Here is a 14,365-nt window from a genome sequence, read left to right on the forward strand (position 1 = left end):
TCCTCATTTTCTCACTTGCTTTTTACTATTATTCTTATTTTTCTCTTAGACCATCAGTAGCGGAGCCTAATGGGCCCACATGGACCCAGGGGTCAGAGAAGCTGTGCCGTATCACTTGGGATGAACTGACAGCCATCTGGAGCAATGTTTCCAGAGTGTGGGTTGAGATCTGCTGTGTCAGAATCATGGGGTGTGGTCGTGTGGTTCAGACAAATGTGGATTCCTGAGCCCCAGCCTCGCTCGGTTCCCTACCCTGGTTGTTAGGCCTGGGAAGCCCTATTTTACCAGCGATCCCTGTGATTCTTTAAGAACCACTGTCAGAGGCTCCTGCTCTGGGCAGGTACTTGTGCTAGGGCACAAAGCCAGTGGATCTCATCATTGTTGGCTTTGAACCACAGACATGGGGACACTTAAGTTAAGGTTTTGATGGCACTGAATAGGACAGAGTGGCCTACACTAATGACAAGAAAATTCATTCAAAAACCACCGTGTCAGACAGATTGAATGCAATGCACTAAAGTTGAGCAATTTTGCAGTAAGACCGGCCTGGTTAGGCATTGCAGGCTAGCTCTGGTCGAATCATTATACAAATACGGGTGATGATGACGCCTTTCACCCTCGCCTTTCCTAGTCCCAGCGAAGCTCACGAAGGGAGAGAAAGCTGCCCCTCCACCCGCTGGTCACCAAAGACGTTCCTTGCAGCCGCCAGCTGTGCTTCTGCCCGGTGCCCTTTGCTTTAGAAGAAAGGAAGTGGTTGGGAACCAGAGGGGAAGAAAGAGAAAGAGGTGCAGGCGAGGAGGTCAGGGAGGGAAGAATGACAGCAAAGGAAGACCTCAGGGGGTTGTAACAGGAGAGGACGCAGGTCCTGGGAACAGTAGAAGGAAGACACGTGGAAGGAGAAATGAAAGAACAGAAAGGAGAGGGACTTCCAGAATGAGCTGTAGACACGGGGGCAATCCACTAGCGAGGTAAGAAATCTTAAGCCTGTCTGTCTGAAATGATGGAGCTGAAAATATGTGCTAGACCCAAATGGGAAGACAGACAAATCCCTAAGAGTGAGAAACAAAGAAGCGGCAAGGTGAGAGAAAGGAGACTGTTATAGTTCTTATTCCAAATAGCGCTGGAATTTCTTGTTGTGCAATAAGAAAACAGGAGAGAATGCAAAGGCATACAGACTGAAAAGGAAGAAATTATTTGCAGATGACCTGATTGTTTACATAGAAAATCCCAAGGACTCTAAAATAAATAAAATAGAACCTTCTTGGAACTAATAAATGAATTTAACAAGGTTTAAAGATCCAAGAGAAACATTAAGAAATCAACTGTATATCTCTCTACTAGCGATAAACATGTAGATGCTAAAATAAAAAATATAATGTTCCTTATAATTGCTGAAATAGTTCAGATATGCTGTATAAATCTAACAAAACTTGTACAAGTTTTCAGTTTTCAGAAAATTATGCAATGCTGATGAAAGAAACCAAAGGAGATTAAATAAATGGAGACCTATACCATATTCATGAATTAGAGGCCTCAATGTACTAAGTGTGTCATTCTCTCCAAGTTGACGTATAAATTGAATGCAATTCCTAGTAAGATTTTTTTTTCTGTAAATATAAGCAGGATTATTCTGAGGTTTATACAGTAATGCAAAAGCAACTAGCATAGTTAAGGCAATTTTGGAAAAGAAGAATAAAGTAGCAGAAACAGTTGGCCAGCTTTCAAGGCTCCCTATACAGCTATGCTAAAAAAACTGTGGTATCAGTAAGGGACAGACACAGAATCAATGGAATAGAACACAGAAAACGAAGAAATAGAGCCACATCAATTTGCCAATTGATTTAGGCAAAGTCGCAAAAGCAATTTAATAGGTAAAAGATGCCCTTTTCAACAAGTGATATTGGAACAGGTAGACATCTACTACTAGGAAAAAAAAAATCTCTTAATCCGCCTCACTCTTTACACAAAATTTAACTCAAAGTGGATCATGGACTTAAATGTGAAACTATAAAACTTTTTAAAATAAATCAGGGAAAATTTCAGGATCTAGGCTGGACTAAGAGTTCTTAGGCTTAACATAAAGAAACACAATCCATAAATTTAAAAAATTGGTAACTTGGATTTCTTCAAAATTAAAAACTTTTGCTCTGTGCAAACCTCCACCAAGAAGATGAAAAGAGGCTAAAGAGAGAAAATATTTATAAGCCACACATCCAAAAATGGACTAGAATTTAAATAACTCAAAATTCAATAATCAATAATAACAACTCAGTGATAAAAATGGGCAAAAGATATGAGCTGGCATTTCATAGATGAAAACCTGCATTCCATAATTATGCACATGAAACATGTTCAGCATCACTAGCCATTAGGAAAATGTAAATTGAAATAATGCCATATCACCAAATACCTATTAGGGTGACTAAAAAATAGTGACACCACCAAATACTGGAAAGGATGTGGAGAAACTGGATCACTCATCCATTCCTTATGGGCATGTAAAATAGTACAGCCACACTGGAAAAGTTGAGCAGTTTCATTAAAAACTAAACATGGAGCTAAACATGCAATTCAGCAATTGTACTCCTTAGCATTTATCCCAGAGAAATGAAGACTAACACTTAGCTCAAAAACCTATACACACACACACACACACATACACACACACAAAACCTATACACAAAATTTTAACCAGCTCAGCTCTCTTCATAGTAGCTGGTAACTGGGAGGAACCTAGATATCCTTCAACAAAGAGATCTTTAAAAAACATAGAGAATCCAGTTTATATTTTATTTTATTTTAAGATTTAAAAAATTGTTTATTTAAAAGAGTCACAAGGACAGGGGGAGAGACAGAGAGGTCTACCATCCACTAGTTTATTCCCACGTGGCTGCAACTAGAAGCCAGGAGCCAGGAGCTTCTTCCAGGTCTCCAATGTGGGTAGCAAGGGCCCATACACTTGGACCATCCTCTGCTGCTTTCCCAGGCACATTATCAGGGAGCTGGATCTGAAGTGGAGCAGCTGGGACTTGAACTGGTGCTCACATGGGATGGTGGCATTGCAGGCAGTGGCTTACCCACTAAGCCATAATAATGCCCCTCCAGTTTATATTTTAAAGAAAGATTTATTTATTTGAAAGGCAGAGTGACAGAGAGAGAGAGAGCTGGTTCACTCCCAAAAGCCTGCAACAACTGGGAAGGGGTAAGGCTGAAACTATAAGCCAGGAGCTTCATCTGGGTCTCCCATGTGCATGGCAGGCACCCAAGTACCTGGGTTATCATCTGCTGCATCCCAGGTGCATTAACAGGAAGCTGGATTGGGAGCACAAAGCTGTCTGAATTTGAACCAGGCACTCTGATGTGGGATGCTGTCATTGCAAGTGGCAGCTTAATCTATTGCACTTTAATACTCACCCTCAAATTTATGATAGTATCTGAGTTTGCAAGATGTTACTAATAGGAGAACCTGTTTAAAATATGCAAAGGATGTCTCTGTATTATTTCTTACAAGAATATATTAATCTACAATTATTTATTTTTTAAAGAAGATTTATGTACTTATTTGAAAGGTGGAGTTGAGAGAGAGAGAGAGAGAGAGATCCATCTTCCACCCACTGGTTCACTCCCCAGATGGCTGCAATGGCCAGGACTGGGCTAGGCCAAAGCCAGAAGCCAGGAACTCCATCTAGGTCTCCCACATGGGTGGCAGGTGCCCAAGTATTTGGGCCAGCTTCTGCAGCTTTCCCAGGTGCAGAAGCAGTAAGCTGGACCAGAAGTGGAGCAGCCAAGGCTGGAACCAGCAGTCACATTGGATGCCGGTGCCACAGGCAGTAGTTTAACCAGCTGTGCCACAATGCCACCCCCTACAATTATTTTTTAAAAGTAACTCAAGCACAATAATACTAGTATTTCATGATCTCTCTGATAACTTCTCCACCCTACTTTTGTCTGAAGCCCCCATTCATCCAAATGGCAATTGAGAATTCCCTTTGCTTGCTCACGACTGAGTTTCAGGAAGCCTATGGTGATGTCAGTCTTACACCGGTGTCTACCCTGAGCAGTCCTCAGTCCTGTGTCCACGTGGAATGCAACCACACCTTCCTTGCCTTTGGGGCTGATGTTCGCCTGACCCCATGTTCTCCCACTTCTTCCTCTGATTGGGCTGCAGGAAACTAGAGAAGGCCACCTCAGGTCTACCTGCAGGATGTGCGCAATGGTCGCCCTTCCTGTACAAGCCCGAGGAGGTGGCGGGGACTCCAGGACTATGCTTGGGTATTGGCGTCGTAGGCGCCCTTTGCCCTCTGCTCCTCATAGGTCCACCCCAGGATCACCTGCCGCTGAGATGGGCCTCGTGTCAGGTGCCCACAGGTGTTCCAGCCTCTCTGCTCCCTTCCTGATTCTCCGTTCAAATTTTATCTGCACTGAGGGCAGAAAAGGGCATATATTCTCCCACACGAGATATCTGAGTCTGTTCCTCAGGTTTTCTCTCCCTGATTCCCAGCATTCTGCTGAGTCAGCCTTCTCCGGAGGGGACGAGCATGGAGTCCCTCTGGTGCGGCTGGAGTTGGTCACAGAGTAACAGGAAGTATGGAGGAAAAGCCCCATGTCAACATATCAGCCGTGAATCCTGTGTTATTTCTGGCCATCTCTCTGCCCTCCGTCCACTTATCCTCCTATCTGTCCCTCCAGCTGGTGGCCCAGGTCCTGGAACACAAAGAGATAGGCTTTGTGATGGTGGATGCCAAGAAAGAAGCCAAACTTGCCAAGAAACTGGGTGAGTGGGATTTTTTTTAAATTTATTTATTGATTTGAAAGTCAGAGTTGCAGAGAGTAAGAGAGAGAGAGAGAGAGAAGAGAAGAGAGAGAGGTCTTCCATCCTTTTGTTCACCCCCCAAATGGTTGCAATGGCTAGAACTGAGCCCTTCTGAAGCCAGGAGCCAGGAGCTTCTTCCAGGTCTCCCATGCAGGTACAGGGGCCCACACACTTGGGTTGTCCTCCACTGCTTTCCCAGGGCATTAGCAGGGAGCTGGATGGGAAGTGGTGCAGCCAGGACTCGAACAGGTGCCCATATGGGATTGCCAACATTTCAGGCAGTGGCCTTAACTGCTAAGCCATAGTGATGGCCCTGGTGAGTGGGATTATTGAGCTACATCTGGAAGAGACAAAATGTTGTAATAAAAGTACGCTTGCATTTTTTCTTGTATGATAACTGAACTACTTTTAAGTAAATATAAAATGTCTTGAGTTCAGAGATAGTTTCACAGAAGTAAATATTGGCCTAAAGCAAATTATTTCACTGCAATCTTTCACTCGATTTTGCATCTGTGTATAGAGGACAGGGTTTCTTCCTGGAGAAATTGACACTAGGGATTCAAGCCTAATTTTCATTTCCCGAAGCAGACCAGAGGCCAGTTCTCAATCTCACCACCACGCTGATCTCTGTGAGTTAGTCTCCTCTCCCATCACCTGTCTTGAGGCTGGAGCAGACAACAAAAGATAACATTAACAGCAATGACTTGGTGTCCCAGGGGTCTGGATTTCAACCTGGGTGTTATCACCATGGATGAGAGGCAGGATTTGGGGGAGGTGTGGCTAAGTGACTGCACAGTGGCAGTTATAATCTCGTGTCACTTTGTCATGCTCAAGGGCAAGTGCACATTAAGATTCTCACCTTTGTATTCCCAAGGAGGGAGGATATAGGTGACTCCTCTGGTTTCCAAACTCCCACACACATGCACTGCCCATTTGGCGTTTTCTGCATGACCAGTGAAGAATGGCTATTAAAAAATAGCAGGAGGTTATAAAACAGGACCTTTGAAGAAAGGTTAATTGGATTCGGAGTAGTAAGCACAGGAAAAAAAAAAAAAAGATTAGTGGTGGTTCAATAAATACCTTCAGGTACATGAAAGTTATTATCTTAGAAAATTATGAACAACTGTTTCCTGCGTTATTTTCATGAAAACCAGCCCCCCCCCCTTTTTAAAAAATGTAATTAAAGGAGTCTAGTTTAGACACAAAGAACTCATGGCCCTAAAATGATAATGAGTTACTCAGAATGCCTGAGATATCTTTTCTCCTAGAGACATATTAAGAAAATTTTTTCCCCTTGAGCATGGGCTCAAAGTATGTTCAACTCTTTCCTTAGAGCCAAAAACAATTTAGTGAGTCCTGCCTCCTCCCTCGGCTGTCTGTGGATTCCTAGTCTTCTCTTTCCCACTGTTTTCATGAGAAGTTGACTTGGGGATAATTTCCAGTGAGTGTGGCTAGAGGGAGGTACAAGTGTTCCCGTCATCTGCAAGTCTGGGGAGCACATGCTGGACAGGCACCCCTAAGACTGGACCAGAGAGGGACACAGTGGGGCTTGGTACAAGCAAATAAGCTCTTCCCCAAGCTCAGCATGCAGCTGGGCCAGCTGGTTCCTGGCCATCTGAGTCGTGTGTTTCCCAGGACAGTGGCTGTATTTTGTGAATCTGATGTTACATCTTCACTCCCCTACCCCTGCCATTTACCTTAGTCTGGCCTCCATCCGCTTGTGCCAGAGCTAACACACCAGCCTCCTAACTGGTTTCAACCCAGGACAAACTCCAATAGCCGGACACTTGCTGAAGTTGAGGTCAGCCAATGCACGCTTCAAGACATTCAGTCGCTTTGCTCCTTTTGATGTACCGACAGCCAGGGGCTGTGTGCCAGGGGCGCCCCAGGTGTGCCTGGGGACAGCAGACAGCATTCCAGCCTCCTTGTCCCTGGAGGTTCCACAGAGGAATTCATTTGCAGAAAGCATTCTCCAGCTAAGAGAGGGTTTGAAAGCAATTAATCTAAGGAATGAAGGATGCCATAATGGGACAAAATGCCAGCCTCAGCTATTTAACATTCCCAGGGGTGGGCAAAGGGGGTGCAATTTCCCAGCAAGCACTTGTTAAAATAAGCAACATTACACCGTGGTCACTCTAGGTGCAAAGGTGAGATGCAGAACCTGCCCTCCTAGCACCTTTCAGCTAACAGAGTAGACGACATGTAGGATTCAGCCAGAATAGGACAGCAAGCATGTGTTCTGGCCACGTACAGTTATGGCCAATGTGTCTGAGCTCTGTGCAAGGCACCAGAATACAAAGATAGCAACGACTCACCCTCAAAAGCTTACTTTTAAAGTGCAGATGGAGCTGAGGAATGATCAGTAGTGGGATGAGCCTGGTAAGAGGGACATGACCTTCTTGGGCAAAATGAGATTCCTATGCTGACTTCTAAGGAGTGGGTGCAGTGGAGATTTCTCCAGTTTTAAGGAGCAAGGCGAACCTAAGTGCAGACAGACACTTGTTCCCTGTGACTCTTGCTTTATGCACCCCCTCGTGTCAGTGAGGGGCAAGAAGCAAAAGGGACTAGGGAGCAGTTCTCAGGAGTGTGGCTCTACCTGAGGGTAGAAGAGGTTGTGGTGGAATTAGATGGCGGAGGGACTTGAATGCAGGCTAAAGAGTCAGGTGGCAGTGGGTAGTAAAGAATCTTTGCTAAGGGGAATGACATGGGGTCAGCAGTATTCTTTGAAAACTAAAGCAGTGGAGGAGTAGAAAGTAGATTTTTTTTTCCTTAAGCTAAAATCCAGGTGAAATTGTTACTTCTTGGCCATCTCTAATTCAATGTCCCCTCTGGGAGCCCTTTAGAAGTACTGTTTCAAGGGAGTGGTCCTATGTTAATGCTGGTTGCACTAATCCTGACCCCACTGACCCCCAGTGACCCTGAGCCAGCCCTTGGCCTACATGGTGGCTCTTCCTACGTCAGTATAACATTGCCTTTGGGCCTCTTTCTTTCTTCCAGGTTTTGATGAAGAAGGAAGCCTGTATATTCTTAAGGGTGATCGCACAATTGAGTTTGATGGCGAGTTTGCGGCTGATGTCCTGGTGGAGTTTCTCTTGGACGTAAGCACTTACACTGGCTTTGTACAGTGCTGTCTGGGCTCAGATACAGGGCGAGATAAAACTCCAGACAAGGGCAGAGAAGCTAGAGAGCCTGACATGGTCTACAAAGGATTCTCAGGTTTTGCAAAGCATTAAGAAATACCCTATGAAACCCTACTGGCAAGCTGGCCCTCAAGTCACCCTGGGAGCGCTGTTTCAGTAGCCAGAGGGCCACTAATTGGGACCATGCCGTGGTAACATGCTAATTCTCTTACCAGCTGTATGTACACTGCACAGAAATTCCCTTGGCTTTGCCCTTGTTGAAGAGGACATGGAGTGTGGGAAAAGATGGAGGTAGCAAGTCACCCAAAGAGAGAGGGGTGTCCACAGTAACCTATTAGCCAGGTCCCCCCAAGTTGCCCTAGGAATAATATAAAGAAGAAGCAAGGCTAAACCTGCCCCCCCCCAATATCTCTGTCACGGATGTACCACACGCTCAGATTTATGTGCTCAGATAAACAGAGGAACAAACACCATAAAAATACTTTATCCATAGATAAATGCACACCTTCAGTAGCAACTTTGAAGTTAAATGCTTTTGAACACACTTTCTTGTATAGATAAAGAACCTACCACTGCATCTCCATACTGATAACTTCTTTGCTACCAAGTATACCCCACTGGCTATTGTTTGCTCTCTGGAGCCTCAAGAACCAGAGAGGTTAGAAGTAAGTTGAAGGCCACCTCCCACCTAAAAATGCACCCATAGTGTCTCATCGACCCACACTCACAAACCCTAAAAGAATTGAGAGACGCAACAGAATAACTGAGCATGGCCCTGGATTTACCTGCGAGGAGGAGGAGTTGGAAATGAGATTCAAACTGCTTTAAACAATGAACAGGGGGATGGACCCACATAGGTGTTAGACCAGAGTCAGGGCAAATTTTAGCCTTGATCGCATCAGAGCTCCAGCTCCGGTTTTCCCTGTGGCCCACAGGCAGTTCTGCTTTCAGTGTGGTGTCTTTGTCCTCAAGTTCATGTAAAATGGCCAGCGGCAGGGCACAGCACATTTCCTCGTTCGTATCCAAGGAGAGGGACAAACAAACCGGCTGCCCAGTGCTCTCTGAAGAGCAAAGCACTTTTTCAAAGCCATCAACAAATCTATCCTCATTGGTTCACAGTTGGGTCACTGGCTCATTCCTGAACCAAGAGTTTTATGGAAGTAGATAAAGAAGTTGCAGTATATATATACCATGGATTACTCTTCTGCTTTAAGAAAGAATTTTGTCATTTGCACTAATACGAATGGAACTAGAGGACAGTATGCTAAGTGAGATAAGCCAGGCACAGAAAGACAGATGCACATGTTCTCACTTCTACTTTACGTGGGGCCTAAAACAATGGGACTCAAAGAAGCAGAGTAGAATGGTGGGTACTGGAGGCTGAGGGTGGGAGGGGACAAGAATGTGAGGGTGATGGCCAAAGAGTATGGAAGGTCAGTTAAACAGGTGGAGCAAGGTTTCTTCTCTTTGAGATATATTGCATAACATGATGAACATGATGAATAACAATGCACTTCAAAATTGCTAGGAGTAAGTTTCAAATGCTTTCATCCTAAAAATGATAAATATTTGAGCTGATGGATATGTTAACTATCTTGATTTTATTATGCCCCATTGTATTTGTTAATTATAATATCACTTTATCCCATAAATACATACTACTATAATTTATCAATTTATAATTAGAATTAAATTCTTTTTTAAAAATTTAAATACATTATTTTAAAACCTGGAATAGAATTGCCCCCAGACAAATTGTCCCACCTCTTGAATTAAGAACAATTCCTCAAAAAGTATTGCTGCCCTGTTCTCTGGAGGGAGGCGGGCTGGGTGCTTGAAGTACCAGCTACACATTCTGTGACCGCGTCCCTCCAAAGCACTCCGTTTCCCCACCGGGGAAGGGAGCACGTAGCTGAACATCCTTCTGTGTGCGCGTGTGTGTGGCTTTCCAGCTGATTGAAGACCCCGTGGAGATCATCAACAGCAAGCTGGAAGTGCAGGCCTTTGAGCGCATCGAGGACCACATCAAACTCATCGGCTTTTTCAAGAGCGCGGACTCAGAATGTAAGTCGCCTGGCCACTCCCACCTGTCAGTCTCGAGGCTGGGTTCCCGGCAGTGTGCATTAGGCTCTCCTCAAAGACGATGGCTCTTCAGCATCTCTTTTGCGGGGGAGAATAGAAGTTACCATCTTCCCGTGCTCTCTGCAGTGAGATACAAATGCACACTTTGCAAAACAGCCACCAGAGGAGCTGAAAGACCATCAGGGTTGGGCCACTTTGTCAGGCCTTGGGTGGGGGGAGTGTTTCAGAGCAGAGAGAAAAGGCCTTCCTGCACAGCCCTCACTGCCCTCTTCTGGTGGGATTCTCCTCTCCAGGGAGACACGCTGGGGGCCGCCTCCCTGACCCTGGCAGCCCCTGCTGTCACCAGCTGCGGTGCTTCTCGGTTGATTGGAAAGCACTGGAGGAAGATCTGGGCCGGAATGGCCTTAGCAACTGCTACTGAGTGTGAAAAACGGCTCAGTAGGCTAATCCTCCGCCTAGCGGCGCTGGCACACCAGGTTCTAGTCCCGGTCGGAGCGCCGGATTCTGTCCCAGTTGCCCCTCTTCCAGGCTAGCTCTCTGCTGTGGCCCGGGAGTGCAGTGGAGGATGACCCAAGTCCTTGGGCCCTGCACCCCATGGGAGACCAGGATAAGTACCTGGCTCCTGCCTTCAGATCAGCGCGGTGCGCTGGCCGCAGCAGCCATTGGAGGGCGAACCAACGGCAAAAGGAAGACCTTTCTCTCTGTCTCTCTCTCTCACTGTCCACTCTGCCTGTCAAAAAAAGAAAAAAAGAAAAAAGAAAAACGGCGGGCCAAGCCCATCGCTGACCCCAAGGCTGCCTGCCTTTGGGAAGCCACACCCAAGGGCATGTTCCCTGTGAGTTTTGTAGCCAGATTTTGGGTGGGCACAGGGGCCTCTCACAGCATCACCGTGGCCCATGAAGGGATGAGAGCATGATGGGTGGACGTAGGAAGGAGCAGGGAGCAAGAGCCAGGAAGGCCCATTACCTGGGCACATTTGTAAAAACTGCTTCGGCAGCCCGGGCCCAGGAGTTGAGCCTGGGAGAGAGGGAAAGCGTTGGAGGGGGCTGGCATAACTGTGACATGGAATCTCATGTGTAGGAGGGACAAACGTGGGCTGCTTGTGACTATTTCTGGAAATCCCCAAATATTTTGAAGTTATTTACAAAACCATGCCTTTACCCAATAGCCAGTCTGTCCAGAGGCCTCCTTTGTCACCTCATCAGTAGCCCACGTTTCTTCTCTCTTCCATGCCCCAGTTTAGATCTCTTCCCATTTGCTCCCTCGAAGCCTCCACTGGCCGTGCTCACCGTGGACGTGCTGGGGGAGCTGGCGGGCCCGGAGTTCTGCCCCAGCTCTTCCGTAGGCGACTTACAACCGCACTGACTGCCTCAGGGGGCTCCTCCTGCCCCTCTGCTTTCTCCTCTCTGTGTCCTTTCCTTCTACTTCCCTTCCCCCTTCCCTGCCCCTTCCTCTCACACTGTTCTCACCCTTGTGTTCTCTCTCCTCTCCTGCTAAAGTCAGGGGCAGGTGAGGATGGAGGCGGGGCAAGCTGAGGAGGCGGAGCACAGCTTCCAGTGTCTTCCTTCCGCTGCCTGGTACTAGCGGTCTTCACTCCCTGTAATGAGCGCCACCGCGTGCCAGGGCCCGCGCTGGGAGCTGGATGGTCACCTGAATTTCCGTCTCACAAGCCCCTGAGTGGCTGTCATTATTATCTGCACTTTAGTGATGATGAAAAGGATGGGGCGGAAAGGCTTGATGAGCCCACACAGTATCACGGCGAGTGGAGCCAAGATTGAAAGCCCAGGAATCTGACTTTCGAGTTCAAACAGTTAACTGCTGGGCTGTACTTCTAAGACTTTGCAAATTTTGTCAGGTCCCCAGCACGTATAAAATATAATAGTGCTTTATAGTAGGGACTTGGGCTTAGTGGAAAAAAATTTACTTTCTTTATATTATACAATAATACAATACACAATAATAGGAAATATATCACATGTTTCACTTTCAAGATTTCAAATGAGAATCTTGTGCTGGCTTCGAGAATAAATTTTTGATACTAGATTTTGGGTTTAAAATAGCAACATTTAATTCCTGATCAAAATTCTTTTTTTAAGTTTTAATTTATATATTTGAAAAAGTTAGAGAGAGAGACAGACAAACAGACAGGGAGAGAGACAGACACAGAGAGAGAGAGAGCTGTTCCATCTGCTGATTCACTCCCCAAGTGGTTGCAACAGGAGCAGGAGCCTGGAGCCAGGAGCCTCATCTGGATCTCCCATATAGGTGCAGGGACCCAAGCACTTGAGCCATCCTTCACTGCCTTCTCATGTGCATTAGCAGGGAGCTGGACCAGAAGTAGAGCAGCCAGGACTGGAACCGGAACCCACAGGGGGTGCTGGCGTCTCAGGTGGCCCCCTCTTTGAATTCTTGACAGTCATCATTGAAAGAGACTTCCACATAAGGATGGTGGCAAGTGGATGGACAGCACTGGCTGATTTTTATTTGTTAAATGAACATTCTTTTCTTGCCTCTGGATGTAATTAAGATAATTCTGTCTGTAAGTTGTCTTTCGAGATTGTTAACATTCTTTTAAAAAAAAAATTTATTTATTTATTTAAAAGGCAGAGTTAGAGCGAGAGTGAGAAAAAGAAAGAGAGAGCTTCCATCTGCTGGTTCACTCCCCAAGTGGCCGCAATGGCTGGAGCTGGACTGATCTGAAGCCAGGAGCCAGGAGCTTCCTCTGGGTCTCCCACATGGGTGCAGGGCCCAATCTCTTTGCCATCTTCTGCTGCCTGCCTCGCCAGGTGCATTAGCAGGGAGCTGGATCAGAAGTGGAGCAGTGGGTACTCAAACGCAAAAAATATGGGATGCTGACACTGCAGGTGGCAGCTTTACCTGCTAAGCCACAGTGGTGGCCCCAGGAGCATTCTTTCAATATGATAATTCTTATTTTTCTCTTCATTGACAGATATGATGTTCATATTTCTTGTGATAATATGAATGGTTTGCAAATCAAACTGAACATTTTCATATTACGTATTCCAAAAATTATAATGAAACTTTCCCATAGGAATACACAGATAGAGTTCTACTGGTCTTACTGCTTATTCTTCAGATCTAAATAATACAATTACTAGTAAGCCATTTCAGCCTTTTTTCAAGGTTGAAGTTTTTCTCTCAGACTAGTAACGTTCATCAGCATACTATCTCACAAGGACCATGCAGCTTTCAATTAAGCTCATTCAGGTGCTCAGCAGGGTCCAGCGTTTTTTGAAATCAATAATTATATTTCAAACTTTTTTCTAAGTGAGGATAATTTACAATTTAGTTTTCAATCCATGTGTTAGTTGATAAGCCCTTAATAAAACTCTCCTTGTTCAGGTAATCTGAGAGAAGTCTTTTGACCTGATTTCTTCACTGCAAACTAAACAGAGCAGGCTGATGCCGGCTTAGATGTTAAAGTCACCTGTTTTGTTTTATTTACTTAGTTTCGATATTAAGGCATATTTTTATCTTTCAGAGTGAGGTTAGGTAACAATTTAAATAATTATCAGGATGTAGAAATGAACATCTGTTCTGGTAAAATATTTCTGCTGAAAAGTGGCTATCTAAGAAATATTTTGCATGTAATAAATATATTTTATGTTTAGGTTCAGACACCATGTTGAGAGCAGAAAAGCTGATTTCTTAACCAATAAATAAACTACATTCAATACAACAGGTGTTTATATTTGAAGTATGATGTATTCGTAAGTGTTTTTCTTTACATAGCACCCAAACTTCCAAACTGTCCAGAAAGTACGTCCTAAAATAAAACTCATACCATAAGTCATAAAAATAAAGGCCAAGAAAAAACTATTTAAGACAAAATTTACAGTTCATATTCCTAATTTACCATTCAATAAAATATCAATATCCAATGTATTAAAAGTAAATGAAGTGTATATATGGCATCTGCTAGTGCTGGAAATATGAAATATAGATTCTTAAAGTCACTCTTTGTGACAGTGTTTAAAATATTGCATCTCTGGTGGCAAACCTGAACATTATTTAGATTTTCTTCCCTAGTTGTCACACTTCCAGGTCCTCCCCATCCTTCTTCATCCAGTGCTTGCTTGCTCTCTCTTTCCATATACATAAAACTTTGCGAGTGTGTATATATGCATATATGTATATATATTAACTACACTCTCTTATATTCCAAGTGTAAACCTTGACAATATTCCTTGGTAAACAGGGAAATCTCAGAATGGCCCTAGCCTGCAGCTTTGCTCCCCAAGTGGGGCACAGGCTAAATAATAGGGACAAACAGCAATCAGTGGTCCCTGTAGATACAGTCGGACTGCTC

The 14,365-nt window shown here is 44.9% G+C and overlaps 1 protein-coding gene across 1 annotated transcript in view; it reads left to right on the forward strand.

Annotated features, from left to right (window-relative positions):
• The window catches only part of CASQ2 (calsequestrin 2), a 71,843-nt gene that overhangs the window by 22,592 nt on the left and 34,886 nt on the right, over nucleotides 1-14,365 (forward strand). The window contains 3 exon segments of the mRNA NM_001101691.1: nucleotides 4,690-4,774; nucleotides 7,811-7,911; nucleotides 9,906-10,017. Of these exon segments, the coding sequence (NP_001095161.1) occupies nucleotides 4,690-4,774; nucleotides 7,811-7,911; nucleotides 9,906-10,017 (298 nt within the window).

The sequence above is a fragment of the Oryctolagus cuniculus genome, chromosome 7, assembly GCF_964237555.1.
Source record: "Oryctolagus cuniculus chromosome 7, mOryCun1.1, whole genome shotgun sequence".
Lineage (NCBI taxonomy): Eukaryota > Metazoa > Chordata > Mammalia > Lagomorpha > Leporidae > Oryctolagus > Oryctolagus cuniculus.